At 45.0% G+C, this 16,309-nt stretch overlaps 1 protein-coding gene across 1 annotated transcript in view; it reads left to right on the plus strand.

Annotated features, from left to right (window-relative positions):
- Positions 1-16,309, plus strand: part of usp16 (ubiquitin specific peptidase 16) — a 45,345-nt gene that overhangs the window by 9,008 nt on the left and 20,028 nt on the right. The window contains 5 exon segments of the mRNA XM_070440104.1: positions 2,187-2,459; positions 3,310-3,419; positions 10,803-11,358; positions 14,701-14,850; positions 14,853-14,927. Of these exon segments, the coding sequence (XP_070296205.1) occupies positions 2,187-2,459; positions 3,310-3,419; positions 10,803-11,358; positions 14,701-14,850; positions 14,853-14,927 (1,164 nt within the window).

Below are 16,309 nucleotides of genomic sequence, written 5' to 3' on the forward strand. Positions count from 1 at the left end.
ATGTAATGTTTTAAATGTAACCCAAGGTTTAGAAATCATCTCGAACAGAAAGAAAAGAAACATATCTACCATGAGCTGGTTCCACCGCTTTCTTCCTTGGCGTACGCGTGTCCACTCCTATGTGCTTTCACCCTCAGCACCAGTAAAATCATCTCTATTACAGAACAGAAACAAAGTCTAGAAGAAGAGACGAAAAGAAGAAGCAAGAAAACATAGAAATAGAACACCAGAAAGATAGATAGTGTGACAAGGAAGGAAAAGAAGAAGAAAGAAAAGAAGAGAAAGAAAAAACAAAGAAAGAGCAGAGGAACCCACATTCTACCATGGTGGGTCACCAGCCACTAACAAGCTCAGAATTCATCCTCTATTACAAAATCATTCACATGGTGGTCACCAGCTGTCTTCAATCTCGTAACCAGCTCATAATTCCCCCTCTAACTCCCAAAATCCTATTCCTCTCTGATACATGAAACATAGTACGTACAAGTAACGTACCATTTTTTTTGTCGACAGTCAGAAGTCTTTGATGATTCTAGCTAGGCAAAACACTGCTACAATTATCACTCCTCTCTGGCTAACCTGCAGTTTTGTGATGACTCCTCATTCTGTCTAGGTCAGGTGTCTAAAGTCTTCCAGACAAGATGTGAGAGAAGCAGAAAGTCCTAGAGAGGACGAAGTGATAGACCTGACTGGTAGGGTCCTCTCTCTTTCTCACATACACACACACACCGATACAGGACAGATACAATGTCATTATTAGCTACCATGAACTAGCCTAACGCCTCTCTGGTGTCCCTCTCCCCGCAGGTCCGTCGTGCAGCCATATCCGTAAAGGTGTAGACTCCAGCTTCCTGAAGAAGACTGGGATAGACTGCGCCTGTAACAGCTGCCAAGACTGTAAGGGTGAAGAGCCGGCGCACTGTACAGGCTCCATCAGAGGAGATGAGCGAAACACCAACGATATGGATGTGCTTAAAATGCGGACACAGAGTAAGGTTCCTTGAATACATTAGATATCAAATCAAAGTTTATTTGTGACGTGCGCTGAATATAACAATGAAATGCTTACTTACAGGCTCTAACCAATAGTGCAAAAAAGGTATTAGGTGAACAATTGTAGAGATGTGTGTGAAATGTACTTGACTAACAGTCTTTCTGGTTTGCCAGGGGTGTGGGGCGTACCTCTGAGGATCAGCATGCTATCAAGCACTACGAGAAGCCTCGGTCAGACCCTCACTGTCTGGTGCTCAGCCTGGACAACTGGAGCGTCTGGTGAGCCAATAGAACACTGTGTCTGCGAGCTATGCGTCCCAAATGGGACCCTAATTCCCTACATAGTGCACTATGTATGGCTCTGGTCAAAAGTAGTTTAAGATGTAGGGAATAGGGTGCGATTTGTGACGGGGGGCGGGCCTGTTCCTCTTATCATACTGGGTCCAGGAGGTTTAACTGACCATGTCCCGCGGTCAGAAGAAAAGAGACCAGAGTTTTCCTGATAATGTTGCGTGGTCAGGGTAAACTCCAGACCCTGCACTTCTCACTGAAGACTGCACATGTAGAAGGAGGACATATTGTACACAAGGACCAGTGAATGGTATTGAATAAAAGCTTGGTGACGGGCCCAATAACTAGGGACAGGAGTTTTACCTGACTACGTGAGTTGACCAGGCAAAACTCTGGGTCAAAGTTAGAACCATGATGATAAAAAAAATTTATAAATTCATATTTTAATTGTTTTACCACGTTACACTACACAGTGCGCTTTTTTTTTGTTGTCAAAACATCTCCTTTTTTGCCACTCAACATGTTTTACTTCCCTGACCATTGTCTTGTGTGGTCTTATGACACAGGGTTTACATCTGTGATGATGATGTCCAGTACTCCAAAACAGGCCATCTGGCTCAGTTGTGAGCAACATTAAGAAACAGGCCTGTCTGAGCCCCGGAAACAAAGCCACAGAGAAGTGAGTCCCATATCTAGACTACGTTTCCTGTTGGGTTTTAGTGTGTCGTATCGTTGATCATTTCTAATGTGGTAATGTTGTCTCTGCTTGGAGCAGCCTCTAATTTGAATGATTTAAATCAATCAATCAATTCTCACAGAATTCTACCGCAATACGACTACATGTTTAGATAAGCATCAGATTGACTAGTAATTGTAATGATATTATGTTGTGATTGACTCAGAGCATTCAATAGTGAAGCTGGAGCACAGCATGATAGAAGAGCCACAGGAAACCAAGCCAGAAGAGAAGGAAGAGAACACAGTGACACACCGAAAGAAAACCAGAAGAGAACGGCAAGAAGAAAGTGGTTTGAAAGAGAACAGCAGTTTGACTAAAGGACAGAAGGCAGTGGGAGGAGCCAGCAGCGGTGCAGTGGGAGGAGCGGCAGCGGTGCATTGTCAGTTAGAGGACTCAGTAACCTTGGAAACACCTGTTTCTCAACTCCGTTGTTCAGGTAAGGAACCTTGGACTGTGTCCGAAATGGCTACATGGTGTAGTGCACTACTTTGGACCAGACTTATAGGCCCATATAGTGCACTATTTGACCAGAGCTTAAGGGCCCTATATAGTCACTACTTTGGACCAGAGCTTATGGCCCATATGCACTACTTTGGACAGAGCTTATAGGGCCCCATATAGTGCACTACTTTGGACCAGAGCTTATAGGGCCCCATATAGTGCACTACTTTGGACCAGAGGCTTAAGGGCCCCATATAGTGCACTACTTTGGACCAGCTTATAGGGCCCCATATAGTGCACTACTTTGGACCAGACCCTATCGGTCCTGGTCAAAAAGTAGCACAGTTAGGTATTGGCGCCCCATTCATACACAGCCTTGGTCTGAATGTGACAGTCAGCTAGTTACTATTGCTATTATTGTTAGGCTTAATTCAGAATATATTTGTAGTAATAAACCATTGTTGTCCATGTTTCTATACAGACCCTCTCTCAGACACAGCTGTTGAGACAGGTCATCAACAAGGTGACAGCTGAAGAGAAACCAGTGTCACCATCACACCTGGAGTCTCCTCAGACCTGGTAGGTTCCCTTCCTCTCCTGTTAGACCTCCTCACCTTACTGTTCTGTACTTGATGTAGTTGTATGTTTAGTCGACCCAGGAAGAGTAGCTGCTGCATGTCCAGTAGCTAATAGAATCCTAATGAACTAAACCTGGAGTTTCAGTAGTTACACCGTAACTAAACGTTTTCTCCTGACTGCCCCCCCCCTCCCCAGCCAAGTCTGGTTTATACTTCAACGGAATACCCTGTTCTGTTGTTTTTACTGATGATGCTGTTTCCCTCCAGGAACCCATCTGGTGCAGCTAGGTCCTCCGGGTCCTGACCGTACGATGTGTCAGATCCTGAATGAGATCCAGGAGACTAAGAAGGGGGTGGTCACCCCGAGAAACTTTTCAGTCAGGTCTGCAAAAAGTGAGTAGTGAGATTATACATATTAATGTAGCTTTTTTTTGTTTGATTTCTGCCTTCAAGTGAAGTTTCTGTTGAAATCAGCACTCTTACATCAGAAAGATATATATATTTTTAAATCTCTCGTCCCCCCCCTTCACTCCTCGCCAGGCCGGTTTAAGCGTCCAGCAGCATGGCAGATAGCCAGGAGCTTCTCCGCTACTTGCTGGATGGGATGAGAACTGAGGAATGAAAGTAAGACTGTTTACCAGAACTCATTCCTGGACACTGTAACCTTAATAGGCTACAGACACACAGGAGATAACTGTGTTATGTTTTCTTTAAATAGTTAAGATCTCTTTTATAATTCAACATCTTTAGTTTGTGTACATTTTAGATGTAAAGTCATTAGGGTTATTTAGCTGAACAGGATGTGTACCTAGCCTCCAAATAAGACTTCCCTTTCCCCTCTAAATGGAATCCTGTTCTGCTGTAGCATTTATATACACCTGTATCATTCTCTCTTTTTTTTTCTCCAGAGACTGAACTCTGGAATATCGGAAGCATTGAAAAAACATGGAAGAGATGCTGAACAATCGAAGACGTGGTCAAGGGTAAGGCGAGGGTCTGCCTCTTGCTTTGCTTCTTCTTTGGGGCTTTTAGGCTGGGTATCTGAAAAGCACTTTGACAACTGCTGATGTAAATAGGGCTTTATACAGTGCGTCGGAAAGTATTCAGACCCTTGACTTTCCACATTTTGTTACGTTACAGCCTTATTCGAAAATGGATTTGATAGTTTTCCCCCCTCATCAATCTACACCCCACCCCATTATGACAAAGCAAAAACAGGTTTAGAGATTTGCTAATATATATTATATATATATATATATATATATCACATTTACATAAGTATTCAGACCTTTTACTCATACTTTGTTGAAGCACCTTTGGCAGCATTACAGCCTCGAGTCTTCTGGGTATGATGCTACAAGCTTGGCACACCTGTATTGGGGAGTTTCTCCCATTCTTCTCTGCAGATCCTCTCAAGCTCTGTCAGTTGGATGGGAGCGTCTCTGCCAGCATATTTTCATCTCTCCAGAGATGTTCGATCGGGTTCAAGTCCAGGCTCTGACTGGGCCACTCAAGGACATTCAGAGACTTGTCCCAAAGCCACTCCTGCGTTGTCTTGGCGTGTTGCTTAGGGTCGTTGTCCTATTGGAAGGGGAACCTTCGCCCCTTTAAGGTCCTGAGCGCTCTGGAGCAGATCTTCATCAAGGATCTCTCTGTACTTTGCTCCGTTCATCTTCCCTCATCCTGACTCGTCTCCAGTCCTGCTGCTGAAAAACATCCCCATATCATGATCTGCCACCACCATGCTTCACGTAGGATGGTGCCAGGTTTCCTCCAGACATGACGCTTGGCGTTCTGGCCAAAGAGTTCAATCTTGGTTTCATCAGACCAGAGAATCTTGTTTCTCGGGTCAAGAGTCCTTTAGGTGCCTTTTGGCAAACTCCAAGTGGGCTGTTATGTGCCTTTTACCGAGGAGTGGCTTCCGACTGGCCACTCTACTTTAAAGCCTGATTGGTGGAGTTCTGCAAAGATCGTTGTCCTTCTGGAAGGTTTCTCATTCCACAGGGATTCTAGCCTGCATCAGAGTGACCATTGGGTTCTTGGTCACCTCCCTGACCAAGCCCTTCTCCCCCGATTGCCAGTTTGGCCGGCGCCAGCTCTAGGAAGATCTTGGTGGTTCCAACTTCTCCATTAAGAATGATGGAGCCACTGTTCTTGTGGACATTCAATGCTGCAGAAACTTTTTGGTATCTTTCCCCAGATCTGTGCCTCGACACAATCCTGTCTGGAGCTCTACAGACAATTCCTTGACCTCATGGCTTGGTTGTTGCTCTGACATGCACTGTCAACTCGGAACCTTATATAGACAGGTGTGCTCCAAATCATGTCCAATCAAATGAAATTACCACAAGTGGACTCCAATCATAGTTGTAGAAACATCTCAAGGAGATCAATGGAAACAGAATTCACCTGAGCTCAATTTCGAGTCTTATAGCAAAGGTCTAAATACTGATGTAAATAAGCTATCTGTATTCATTTATTTTACATTGCAAACTTTTCTAAAAACCTGTTTTGCTTTGTCATTATGGTATTGTGTGTAGAGATGAGAAAAAAATAATTTTATCCATTGTAGAAAAAGTCTGTAATGTTACAAAAGTGGAAATAGTGAAGGGATCTGAAAACTACAGGATCCTGCTATTTGGCCATTGGCCCAGTTTTATTGCAAGGAATTCTAATTGGTCAACCGCAGGCTAGGGTTGGGTATTAAAAACTACATCCTGTCTCTTTGTTCTGTGGCGAGAATCACTGAGGACAGGGGAGAATGCTGAGAGGTAGATTTCATTCTCCCCTGTTTCGGCTCAATGCCTAGACAAATTCCTCCGTGTCCTCTGACCCATTGCGTTAACTCCCTTTGACCGTTAGTCCTCTGCGTTTTGTGTATTTATCTTCCAAATATTCTTACATAGCCTAGGTAACTCTCCAGGCGACCCAAGTCCAATACGTCCCTTGTGTCTATCCTTCATTATCCACGTTGTGGTTGCCTGTTCCAGAGTATGAGAAGAAGGGAGCTCCTATAACTTCGTAGACCAGGTGTTTGGTGGGGAGATGACCAGCACGGTCATGTGTCAGCAATCTGAAGACGGTACGTACGTAAACTTTTCAAATCACTCCGCGTCAGTTTCTTATCTTATTACACCCAACGGTCAGAGCAAAAAGCCATGAACTAACCATACTACAGATCATCCTACCCCTATGAACACCGATGACCACCAACAACAACCGCAACACATCCAGAAATATGTTACATGTTGTTGTCGTTGATTTTTCTTTGTAGGTTTCTTTGGTCAAGGAGATGTTTCTGGATCGTTCCCTTCCTGTCTCAGACCAGGTAATGATGATGATGATGATGACAGGTTGTCTTTTCTACACTAGCTGGATTGACATCATGAAAACATGTGCACTAGCGGTGTATGACATCATGAAAACAGGTGCACTAGCGGTGTATGACATCATGAAAAACATGTGCACTAGGGTGTATGACATTATGAAAACATGTGCACTAGCGGTGTATGACATCATGAAAACATGTGCACTAGTGGTGTATGACATCATGAAAACATGTGCACTAGCGGTGTATGACATCATGAAAACAACATGTGCACTAGCAGTGTATGACATCATCACGAAAACATGCTGTCAATCCATGATGGATGAGGACATTCTTGACAATTTTACCAGCTGTTTAATCTTCTGAGCATAGCCCAGCTGTTTATCTTCTGAGCATACCCAGCTGTTTATCTCTGACATAGCCCAGCTGTTTACTTCTGAGCATAGCCCAGCTGTTATCTTCTGAGCATAGCCCAGCGTGTTTATCTTCTGAGCATAGCCCAGCCGTTTATCTTCTGAGCATAGCCCAGCTGTTTATCTCTGAGCTTTACTCTTCTGAGCATAGCTCCAGCTGTTTCTCGTCTGTTATGCCATGTTGTGTCATTGTTATGGCATGTTACCGTTGAGTTCTACTGCTAACGTCATGGTTGCCGCGGTCTCTCTACAGCCTACAGGAAGAAAGTCAGAAGAAAGGAGCGGGGAACCAGAAGGCTAGCAGTGAGGTGAAATATAATAACGGAGACAGACCTTAGCCCGTCGCCATGGATCCAACGGTGACACGATGACCTTCCTAATGGCGTGGGCAGCAAGTACAGCAGAAGAAACAGAAAAGCACGAGCCAAGAAACAAGGCCAAAGGTACAGTTAGGAAGGCATATCATGGTCTACCCTGATTCTCGCATAAAACGTGTGATTTTAATCGTGCCAACACCGCATCTATAGTGCAACTCCGTTCGACAGAACGCTCACATGATAGTGTACTCATGAATTATTTCAAAGTTTTATTAACGATTATGGTACACTTACATGACACATGGTACAGACACCGTCAACGAAATGCATTGTCAAATGCAGTATTAAAGGCAGTAGCAGGGTGGGACTAGTAGAGCAATAGTATTCAAAGCAGTAGCAGGGGATAGGTACTAACACAGTCAGGTGGAGCAGGCAAGAATTAAAGCAGTAAGCAGAGTGGACTAGCAGTAGAGACAGTGATAGTAGAGTATAGAAGCAGTCATAGCAGTATTAAAGCATCGAGGTATAGATATAAAGGCGCAGGGTGGACTAGTAGGATATTAGAGCAGGGGTAGTACTATAAAGCAGCAGCAGGGTGGACTAGATAGCAGTATTAAAGCAGAGCAGGGTGGACTCAAGTAAGTAGCAGTAATATAAAAGCAAAGTAGCAGGTGTGCGAAGTAGCGAATAAAGCATAGCGAGGTGGAGAGTAGGAGAAATAGCAGAGTAAGGCAGTACTGCATATAGCAATTAAAGCACAGCAGGTGATCTAGTAGCAGCGTGGTAACAGTATTACAGCGCAGGCAAAGGGTGGCACTTTAGTAGCAGTAGTTTAAAGCAGCCGCAGGGTGGACTACGTAGCCAGTATGAGTAAAGCAGTATCAAGGTGGCTAGTAGACAGTATTAAAGTCAGTCAGCAGGTGAGTAGTAACTTAACAAGTTGACTAGAGCAGTATAAAGAGATACAAGCTAGCAGCAGCAGGGTGGACTGTAAGTAGCAGCAGCAGGGGTGATAGTACGCAAGAAACGCAGCAGAGGGAACTATAGCAGTTTACAGCAGCGGGTGGACTCAGTAACAGTATTCAAAGCCAGTCAGTCAGGGTGGAGCTAGTATACAGTATTTAAAGAAGCAGCAGGGTGATTGTCAGTATAAAGAGTGCGAGGTGACTAGTAGCAGTATTTAAAAGCAGCAAGCAAGGGTGGACTAGTAGCTTCAGTATTTAAGCAGAGCATGAACTAGTCATATAAAGCAGTAGGGTGGACTAGTAGCAGTATTAAAGCAGCAAGCCAGGGCTGACTAGTAGCAGTATTAAAGCAGCTAGCAGGTGGACTAGTAGCCGTATTAAAGCAGAGCAGGGTGACTTGAGCAGTAATTAAAGCCAAGCAGCAGGGTGGGACAGTAGCAACTATTACCGCGAGCAGCAAGGGGACTAGAGACAGATAAGAGTAGCCAGGGTGATATACAAGATTTACAGTAGCAGGTGGACTAGTAGCAGTTATTAAGCAGCAGAGGTGGACTAATACACAGTATTAAAGGCAGAGCCAGGGTAGACTAGTAACAGTATTAAAGCAGTTAGCCAGGGTGACTAGTAGCAGTATTAAGCAAAAGTAGCAAAGGGTGGACTAAAGCCAGCCCCAAGTTATTAAAGCAAAATAAACAAGAGGTGCCCGAAAAACTAGAAAGCAATACTCTAACGAGTAGCAGCGGATGAGCAGACTGGACTAGCAGTATATTAAAGCGGAGAGCAGGTGGTGCTAGTAGAAACTCTCTATACCAAGCAGTAAGCAGGGGGGTGACATAAGTAGCAGTATTAAAGCGTAGCAGGCGCTGAGTAGAGTATTTAAAGACAGCTGGCTGGAACATAGAGCAGTATTAAAGGCAGCAGCAGGTAGGCCTCAGAATGTAGACTAGTAGCAGTATAAAGCAGAACATGCAGGGGTGGAGACTTTTGCTTCAGTAGCACAGTAATTTAACCAGCAAAGCAGCAGGCGAGGTGCACTAGTCAGCATATTAAAGCAGCAGCAGGGTGGACTGAGTAGCAGTATTAAAAGGCAGCAGCTATGTGACTGCTGACGCTAGCGGTTAAAAGCAGAAAGCAGTAGCTAGTCAGCGGTAATTTTACCAAGCAAGGCAGCAGGTGGGGGTCCGACTAGTATGAACGCGAGGTATTAAAGCGGAGCGAGCAGGGTGGACATATAACGCGAACAACGAGATATTAAACCACAGCAGGGTGGCTAAGTCAAAACATAATAAAAGCAGCAAGCAGCAGGGCGTCGAAACTAGTAGCCACGATATCTAAACCAAAAGCAAAGTACGTATTAAACAGTAGAGGGTGGACTAGTAGCAGAGTTTTATCAAAAAAAGCAACCCGAGGTGGGACTCAGTGCAGAACAAGATTAAAACCCAGTAGCAGGTGGACTAGTAGCAGTATTAAAGAGCACAGCAGAGACAGGTGGACTGAAGTACAAGCACTATCAAAGCGACATAGCAGGAGTGGGGTGACAGTATTGATATCCGACTAGTAGCTTAGTGGGTATTAAAGCAAAGCACGAGCAGGTGCCAAGAGCTATCCAAAGCTTACGCCGAGTATACATAAAAAACAAGCGTGGGAGTAGCAGGGTGGACTAGTAGCGGTATTAAAGCATGTAGCAGGTGACTATAGCGCGTAGGTTAAAGCCAGGTAACATTTGGAGTAGCAGGGTGGACTAGTAGACGAGTATGTATGAATATGCAGCAGCCAGCAAGGGGGGGGCTGGTTGTACCAGTAGCAGTATTAAAAGCAGTGCAGGTGTGACTAGTAAAGCAGCATTACAAGCAGTAGAGGGTGGACTAGTAGCAGTATTAAAGCAGTAGAAGGGTGGACTAGTAGCAGTATTAAAGCAGCAGTAGGGTGGACTAGTAACAGTATGGAAGCAGTAAAAGAATTAAAGCAGTGGTGTTGCAGTATCAAAGCTGTAGCAGTGTGGAAGTAGTATTTAAACAGTAGAAGAATTAAAGCAGTATCAATATTAAAGCAGTAGGAGTTTGGAAGCAGTAGCTGTGTAGAAGCAGTGGTGTTGCAGGACCAGTATTAAAGCAGTAGGAGTGTGGAAGCAGTATCATTGTAGAAGCAGTAGTAGTGTGAGAGCAGTAGCAGTATTAAAGCAGTAGCCGTATTAAAGCAGTGGTGTTGCAGGAGCAGTATTAAAGCAGTAGGAGTGTGGAAGCAGTATTTAAGCAGGATCATAATTAAAGCAGTAGCCGTGTGGTAGCAGTATTAAAGCAGTATCATTGTGGAAGCAGTAGCAGTGTTAAAGCAGTTGACGTGTTAAAGCAGTAAGAGGGTGGAAGCCGTAGTAGATTTAAAGCAGTAGCTATGTGTAAGCAGTAGCAGCATTAAAGCAGAAGAAGTGCGGAAGCAGTAGCAAGTGTGGAAGCAGTATTTAAGCAGGAGCAGTATTTGAGCAGTAGAATAATTAAAGTAGAGGCAATATTAAAGCAGCAGTAGCAGTGTAAGTATTAAAGCAGTAGCACTATTAAAGTCGTAGCAAGGTGTAAGCAGTAGCATTAATAAAGCAGTTGCCGTGTGGAAAAAGTAGCTGTATTAAAGTAGTAGCCATATTAAAGCACTAGCCATATTAAAGCAGTAGCAGTGTAGACGGCCTTTTCTTTCTGTATTACCTTTGAGCAGGTTAACCACGCTGTAATGTCTGTGTCCACAGAACCAGAGACGTCAGCAGAAGCTAGTCACCCTGGACAGCTTCACACCTCCAGAGAACACCGCAGAGAGCCCAGTCCCAGCAGAGGAGGGAGAGGAGACAGGAAATAGTACCCAGGGAGAGGAGGAGGAGCCTCTGGTTGAGAACCAATCATCAGAGACCGAGAGGTTCGAGACCGAGAGTTCCGAGACCGCTCCCTCAGAGCAGGACCAAGAGAAACCTCAGGGGGCAGTGCACACAGAGAAAGAGGAGGAGGATTGTGAACCAGTGGCTGTATGGTCTGTGTCCAACAACCACTCCACTGTGCTGTCAGAAGAACAGGGTCCCCAGTCCCCTGAGGGGGTTGTAAAAAGAGACAGACACGAGGCTGAACATAGAGGAGAGGAGGATGATGATGATGATGATGATGATGATGATAGTGACGCAGCCAAACCGTCTGGAGATGAGGAAGACACCAAACTGACAGACAAGCTGGGTGAACTATCTCTAAACGAAGCCTTTCTAGCCTCTGAGGACTCAGACCTGGAGCTGGGGTGCAGAGACACGTCTGCTGAGACAGGTAATGTTGCATTTTGCCCAGGGCACTTCTTTCGACCCCCTAAGTTTTCTTTGTCACCTCTGCATCTTTGCAGAGCACAAACGTTTAGGGTCCGGGGGAAAATGTAATGACAATACAAAAAACTGGAAAGATTCTTTGCAGAGCATAGATGTTTAGGGTCCGGGGGGAAAATGTAATGACAATACAAAAAACTGMAAAGATTCTTTGCGACATTTCAAAATGACATCAGTATGACCGGTTGTAAGGAAATAGAAAGCCAACATGTTTCTGATAAGGTTTCAGTTTGGCTTGAATGCATATTTTATGTGGTTGAAARACTATCAGCTTTTATGACGCTGATAAAGATAGCACCTTTACAGACGGTCCCTAACCGCGCATTCACATTCCCTGAAGATGCTGAACGAAAGAAATCATATTTCTCCACTCCTGTTCCCGAGTAAAAAAAAATTGCTTACATTTGGTGTATCATTTTACTGCAATAAATGTTTAATTCTGCAGGAGTTAATATTAAAGGCTTTTTCAAAGAGAGAGATTAATTTGGTGATTTGGTGTGTTGGCTAATTGGTGATTTGGTGTGTTGGTAATTTGTGTGTTGGTAATTTGGTGATTTGGTGTGTTGGCTAATTTGGTGACACGTACGTTAGTGCCTTAAAGTTAGGTTATGCCACTAATGGCCAGATACGCTGCAAAGTAGTTATACAGTGCATTCGGAAAGTTCAGACCCTTTGACTTTTTCCACATTTATGTTACTTACAGCCGTTTTTAAAATTGATTAAATGTTTTTTCCCCCTCATCATCTACACCATACCACTAAAACAAAGCAAGAACATTTATATAAATATTTTTTTTAACTGAAATTAATACATTTACATAAGTATTCAGACCCAACAACAGTACTTTGTTGAAGCACTTTGGCAGCTTGAGTTTCTGTTGGTATGATGCTACGAAGTCTTGGCCACCTGTGATTTTGGGGTTTCTCCTATTCTTCTCTGCAGATCCTCTCAGCTCTGTCAGGTTGGATGGGGAGCATCCTGCACAGCTATTTTCTCCTGCATTATTTGGCTGAATTGTGCTTGAGGTTCATTGTCCTGTTTGGAGTTGAACTTTAGTGCCCCAGTTGAGGTTCCTGGTGCTCTCGGAGCAGGTTTTCATCAAGGGATCTCTTCTGTACTTGCTCCGTCATCTTTCCGTCATACTGACTCGTCTCCCTGCCTGCTGAAAAAATCATCTCACATCTTGATGCTGCCACACCATGCTTCACTGTTAGGGATGGTGGCTAGGTTTCCTGGCATTTCAGGCCAAAGAGTTCAATCTGCCTTGCGTTCAGACTCCAAGTGGGCCTGTCCATTTTTAAGAATGGATGGAGGCCACGGTTCTTGGGGACCTTAAATGCCTGAGAAATTGTGTTGGTACCCTCTGCCTGATCTGTGCCTCCACACAAATCATGTGCCGTCGGAGCTCTAGTGGACAATTCCCTTAACTTCATGGCTTGATTTATTGCTCTGACATTCACTATCAACTGTGAACCTTTTTATAAGACAGGTGTTGTGCTTTTTCAAAAATTCATGATCAGTCAATTGAAATTTACCACAGGTGGACTCGTAATCAAGTTGTAGAAACCATCTCAAGGTATGAATCTTAATGGAACAGGATGCACCTCTGAGCTCAATTTCAAGTTCTCAATAGCAAGGGTCTGAATACTTAGTAAATAAGGTCTTTTCTGTTTTTCATTTTTAATACATTTGCAAAAGTGTTTATCTCGAGGCCTCGCCGAATGGCGCAGCGGTCTAAGGCACCACGGACCTGGGTTCAATCCCAGGCTGTGTCAACAGAGCCGGCCGTGAACCGGAGTCCCATGAGGCGGCGCACAATTGGCCCAGCGCCGTCCGGTTTAGGGGAGGAAATTTGGCCGGCCAGTATTTCCTTGTCCCATCGCACTGTAGCGACTACTTCCTTTTGGCCGACCGGTGCGACTGCAAGCTGACTTTGGTCGCAGCTGGATGGTTTTCCTCCAACTATTGGTGCATCTGGCTTCCCGGGTTAAGCGAGCTGTGTGTCCAACAGCAGGCGGCTTGGCAGGTCGTGTTTCGGAGACCTATGGCTCTCGCCTTCACCTCTCCCAAGTAAGTTAGGGGAGTTGCATGCGATGGGACAGGACTGTAGTTTACCATTGGCTGGTCAATGACAGTTTGGGGAGGGGGACAAAATGGGTAAAAAGTCCAAAAATATAACTATAGTTTAAAAAACCTGTTTTGTGGCTTTATATTATTGTGTGTAGATTGATGAGGGAAAAATATACTTAATCAATTTATAAGAATAGGCTGTAACGTAACAAAATGTGGAAAAGGTTAAGAGGCTTGAATACTTTCCAATGCACTGGTAAGATATCAATTGCACAAAAAATTATAAATGTTATGGATTTGTAAGGTATTTATTTTCTCTTTATTCATTCCGCTGTAGCAACCTGCACTTCATCCCACACTGTTTAATGACCCTAAAACCAAACCTCCTTTCCATTCCACAACTTTTAATGACGGCCTAAATAACGCACCTCTTTCATCCAACACTGTTTTAATGACCCCTAAACCACACCCTCCTTTCATCCACACTATTTAATGACGCTAAACCAACCCGCTCCTTTGCCACACTGTTTAAATGACCCTAACCATCCCTCCTTTCACATCCCACTATATTAATGACCCTAAACCAACCTGCTTTCATCCACACTGTTTAATGACCCTAACCAACCTCCTTTCAGTCCACACTGTTTAATGACCCTAAACGCAACCGTCCTTTCATCCACACTATTTAATGACGCGCCTAAACCAACCCTCCTTTCATCCACACTGTTTAATGACCCTAAACAACCCTCCTTCATCCATCACTATTTAATGACCCTAAACCAACGCCTCCTTTCATCCAACTATTTAATGACCTAAAACCAACCCTGCTTTCATCCACACTGTTTTAATGTCCTACACCAACCCTCCTTTCATCCACAACTATTTTAAATGACCCTAAAACCACCCTCCTTTCATCCACACTTTTAATGACCGCTAAACCAACCCTCCTTTTCATCCACACTGTTTCTGACCCTAAACCAACCCTCCTTTCCATCCACATATTTTAATTGACCCTAAACCAACCTCCTTTCATCCACACTATTTTATGACCCTAAACTAACCCTCCGCATTGATAATAACTTAGTATGGTGTTAATTTCATAGAGTCTGTTGTAATCGTGCTTTAAAGTTACAAAATATTTGTCATATTTCCCCCCCCCCCCCAATTGTTATTTACCATAAAAACACTGAAAAAAAAATATGTATTTCGCTAAACTAAGAAACGGAGACAAAAGCTGGAGGCGGGAAGGAGTACACAATCTCTACCAGGACCCTAAGCCTGGCATTTCACACGCTGGCCACCACGGGCGGTGCAGAGAAACAGGAGTGCTCTGTGGAGTCCTGTCTGGTACAGTTCACAGAGTAAGAAACCTCACTCAAAGAACAACTCTCTTCTTCCTGTGTCCACCTGCACCAAAGAGACAGACCAAAAACAAGGCTGCAGAAGGTAATCGTTTTTTTACATATTTGTCAATGGTTTTTTTCCCTTTTCTCTCTCTTTAAAAAAAAAACGAATGAACATGAATGGGTCCATTCTGTTTGGTCCTGTTAACCAGATATGATTTGTGTGTGTGTGGCATTCTATGGTTTAGGTCTATGGATTTCCACGGTTTTGTGTGTGTGTTTAAGGTTGGGCGATATTACATCAGCCCATCGTCGATGGTGCACGACATTGTGATGTGAGCGTCACGATGGTTTAGCCTATTTGAATTTCGCTGGCGCGCCCACAGTAAAGAATCGAGTCTCGCAGGCCACAGCAGGGCAAGCAGACGCTCACAGACAGTACACAGCAGGGCAGTAACACAGCAGGCCAGTACGCAGCAGGACAGTACGCAGCAGGACAGTACGCAGCAGGACAGTAACACAGCAGGACAGTACGCAGCAGGACCAGTACACAGCAGAAGTACACAGCAGACAGGGCAGCACGCAGCAGGACAGTACGCAGCAGGAAGTCCGCAGCAGGAAGGGGCAGCACGCAGAGGACAGTACAGCAACAAGGACAGTACGCAGGGAGGACAGGACAGTACGCAAGCAGGGACAGTACGACCAGCAGGACAGTAAACGCAGCAGGACACGTACCGCAGCAGGACAAGCGGCAGCACGCAGCAGGACAGTACGCAGCAGGACAGTACACAGCAGGACAGTAACGCAGCAGGAACAGGACAGTACGCAGCAAGGACAGTACGCAGCAGGACAGTAGACAGCAGGACAGGGGCAGCAGGACAGTACGCAAGCAGGACAGTACTCAGGCATGGGACAGGGCAGCACGCAGCAGGACAGTACGAGCAGGACAGGGCAGCAGACCGATAACCGAGCAGGACAGGGCACAGGACAGACGCAGCAGGACAGTATTCAGCAGGACAGGGCAGCACGCAGCAGGACAGTACGTGGAAGAGTGTAGGCCAGACGGGGGGGGGGGGGGGGGGGGGGAGTGGTAGGCTCAGACGGGTGGGGGTGGGGCAGAGTGTAGGCCAGACGGGGACGGGGGTGGGGAGAGTGTAGGCCAGATCGGGGGGGGGGACCAGTCACTGTTCCATCACAGGACCACGGACGAGGACTGTCCTTGTGTGTCGCTGTGGATGGAACAGTGACTGGTGGCTGAGGATAAGGGCTGTGTTTCCGTAGTGAAGACCAGACAAAACCAGCTCCATGGCTGAGGCTCCTTCCACCAGAACTAATAGAAAAAGTATTTGCTCTGCACGTAGTCTTTGGTCAGTCTAACAACATTATCTTCTTCGTGATTCGTCTCAGTCTAACAACATTATATTTCGTGTGATTCGTCCAGTCTTTAACACATTATCTTTCGTCATGATTCGGCCCAGTCTAACA

This window comes from Salvelinus sp. IW2-2015, unplaced genomic scaffold, assembly GCF_002910315.2.
Source record: "Salvelinus sp. IW2-2015 unplaced genomic scaffold, ASM291031v2 Un_scaffold2223, whole genome shotgun sequence".
Classification (NCBI taxonomy): Eukaryota; Metazoa; Chordata; class Actinopteri; order Salmoniformes; family Salmonidae; genus Salvelinus; species Salvelinus sp. IW2-2015.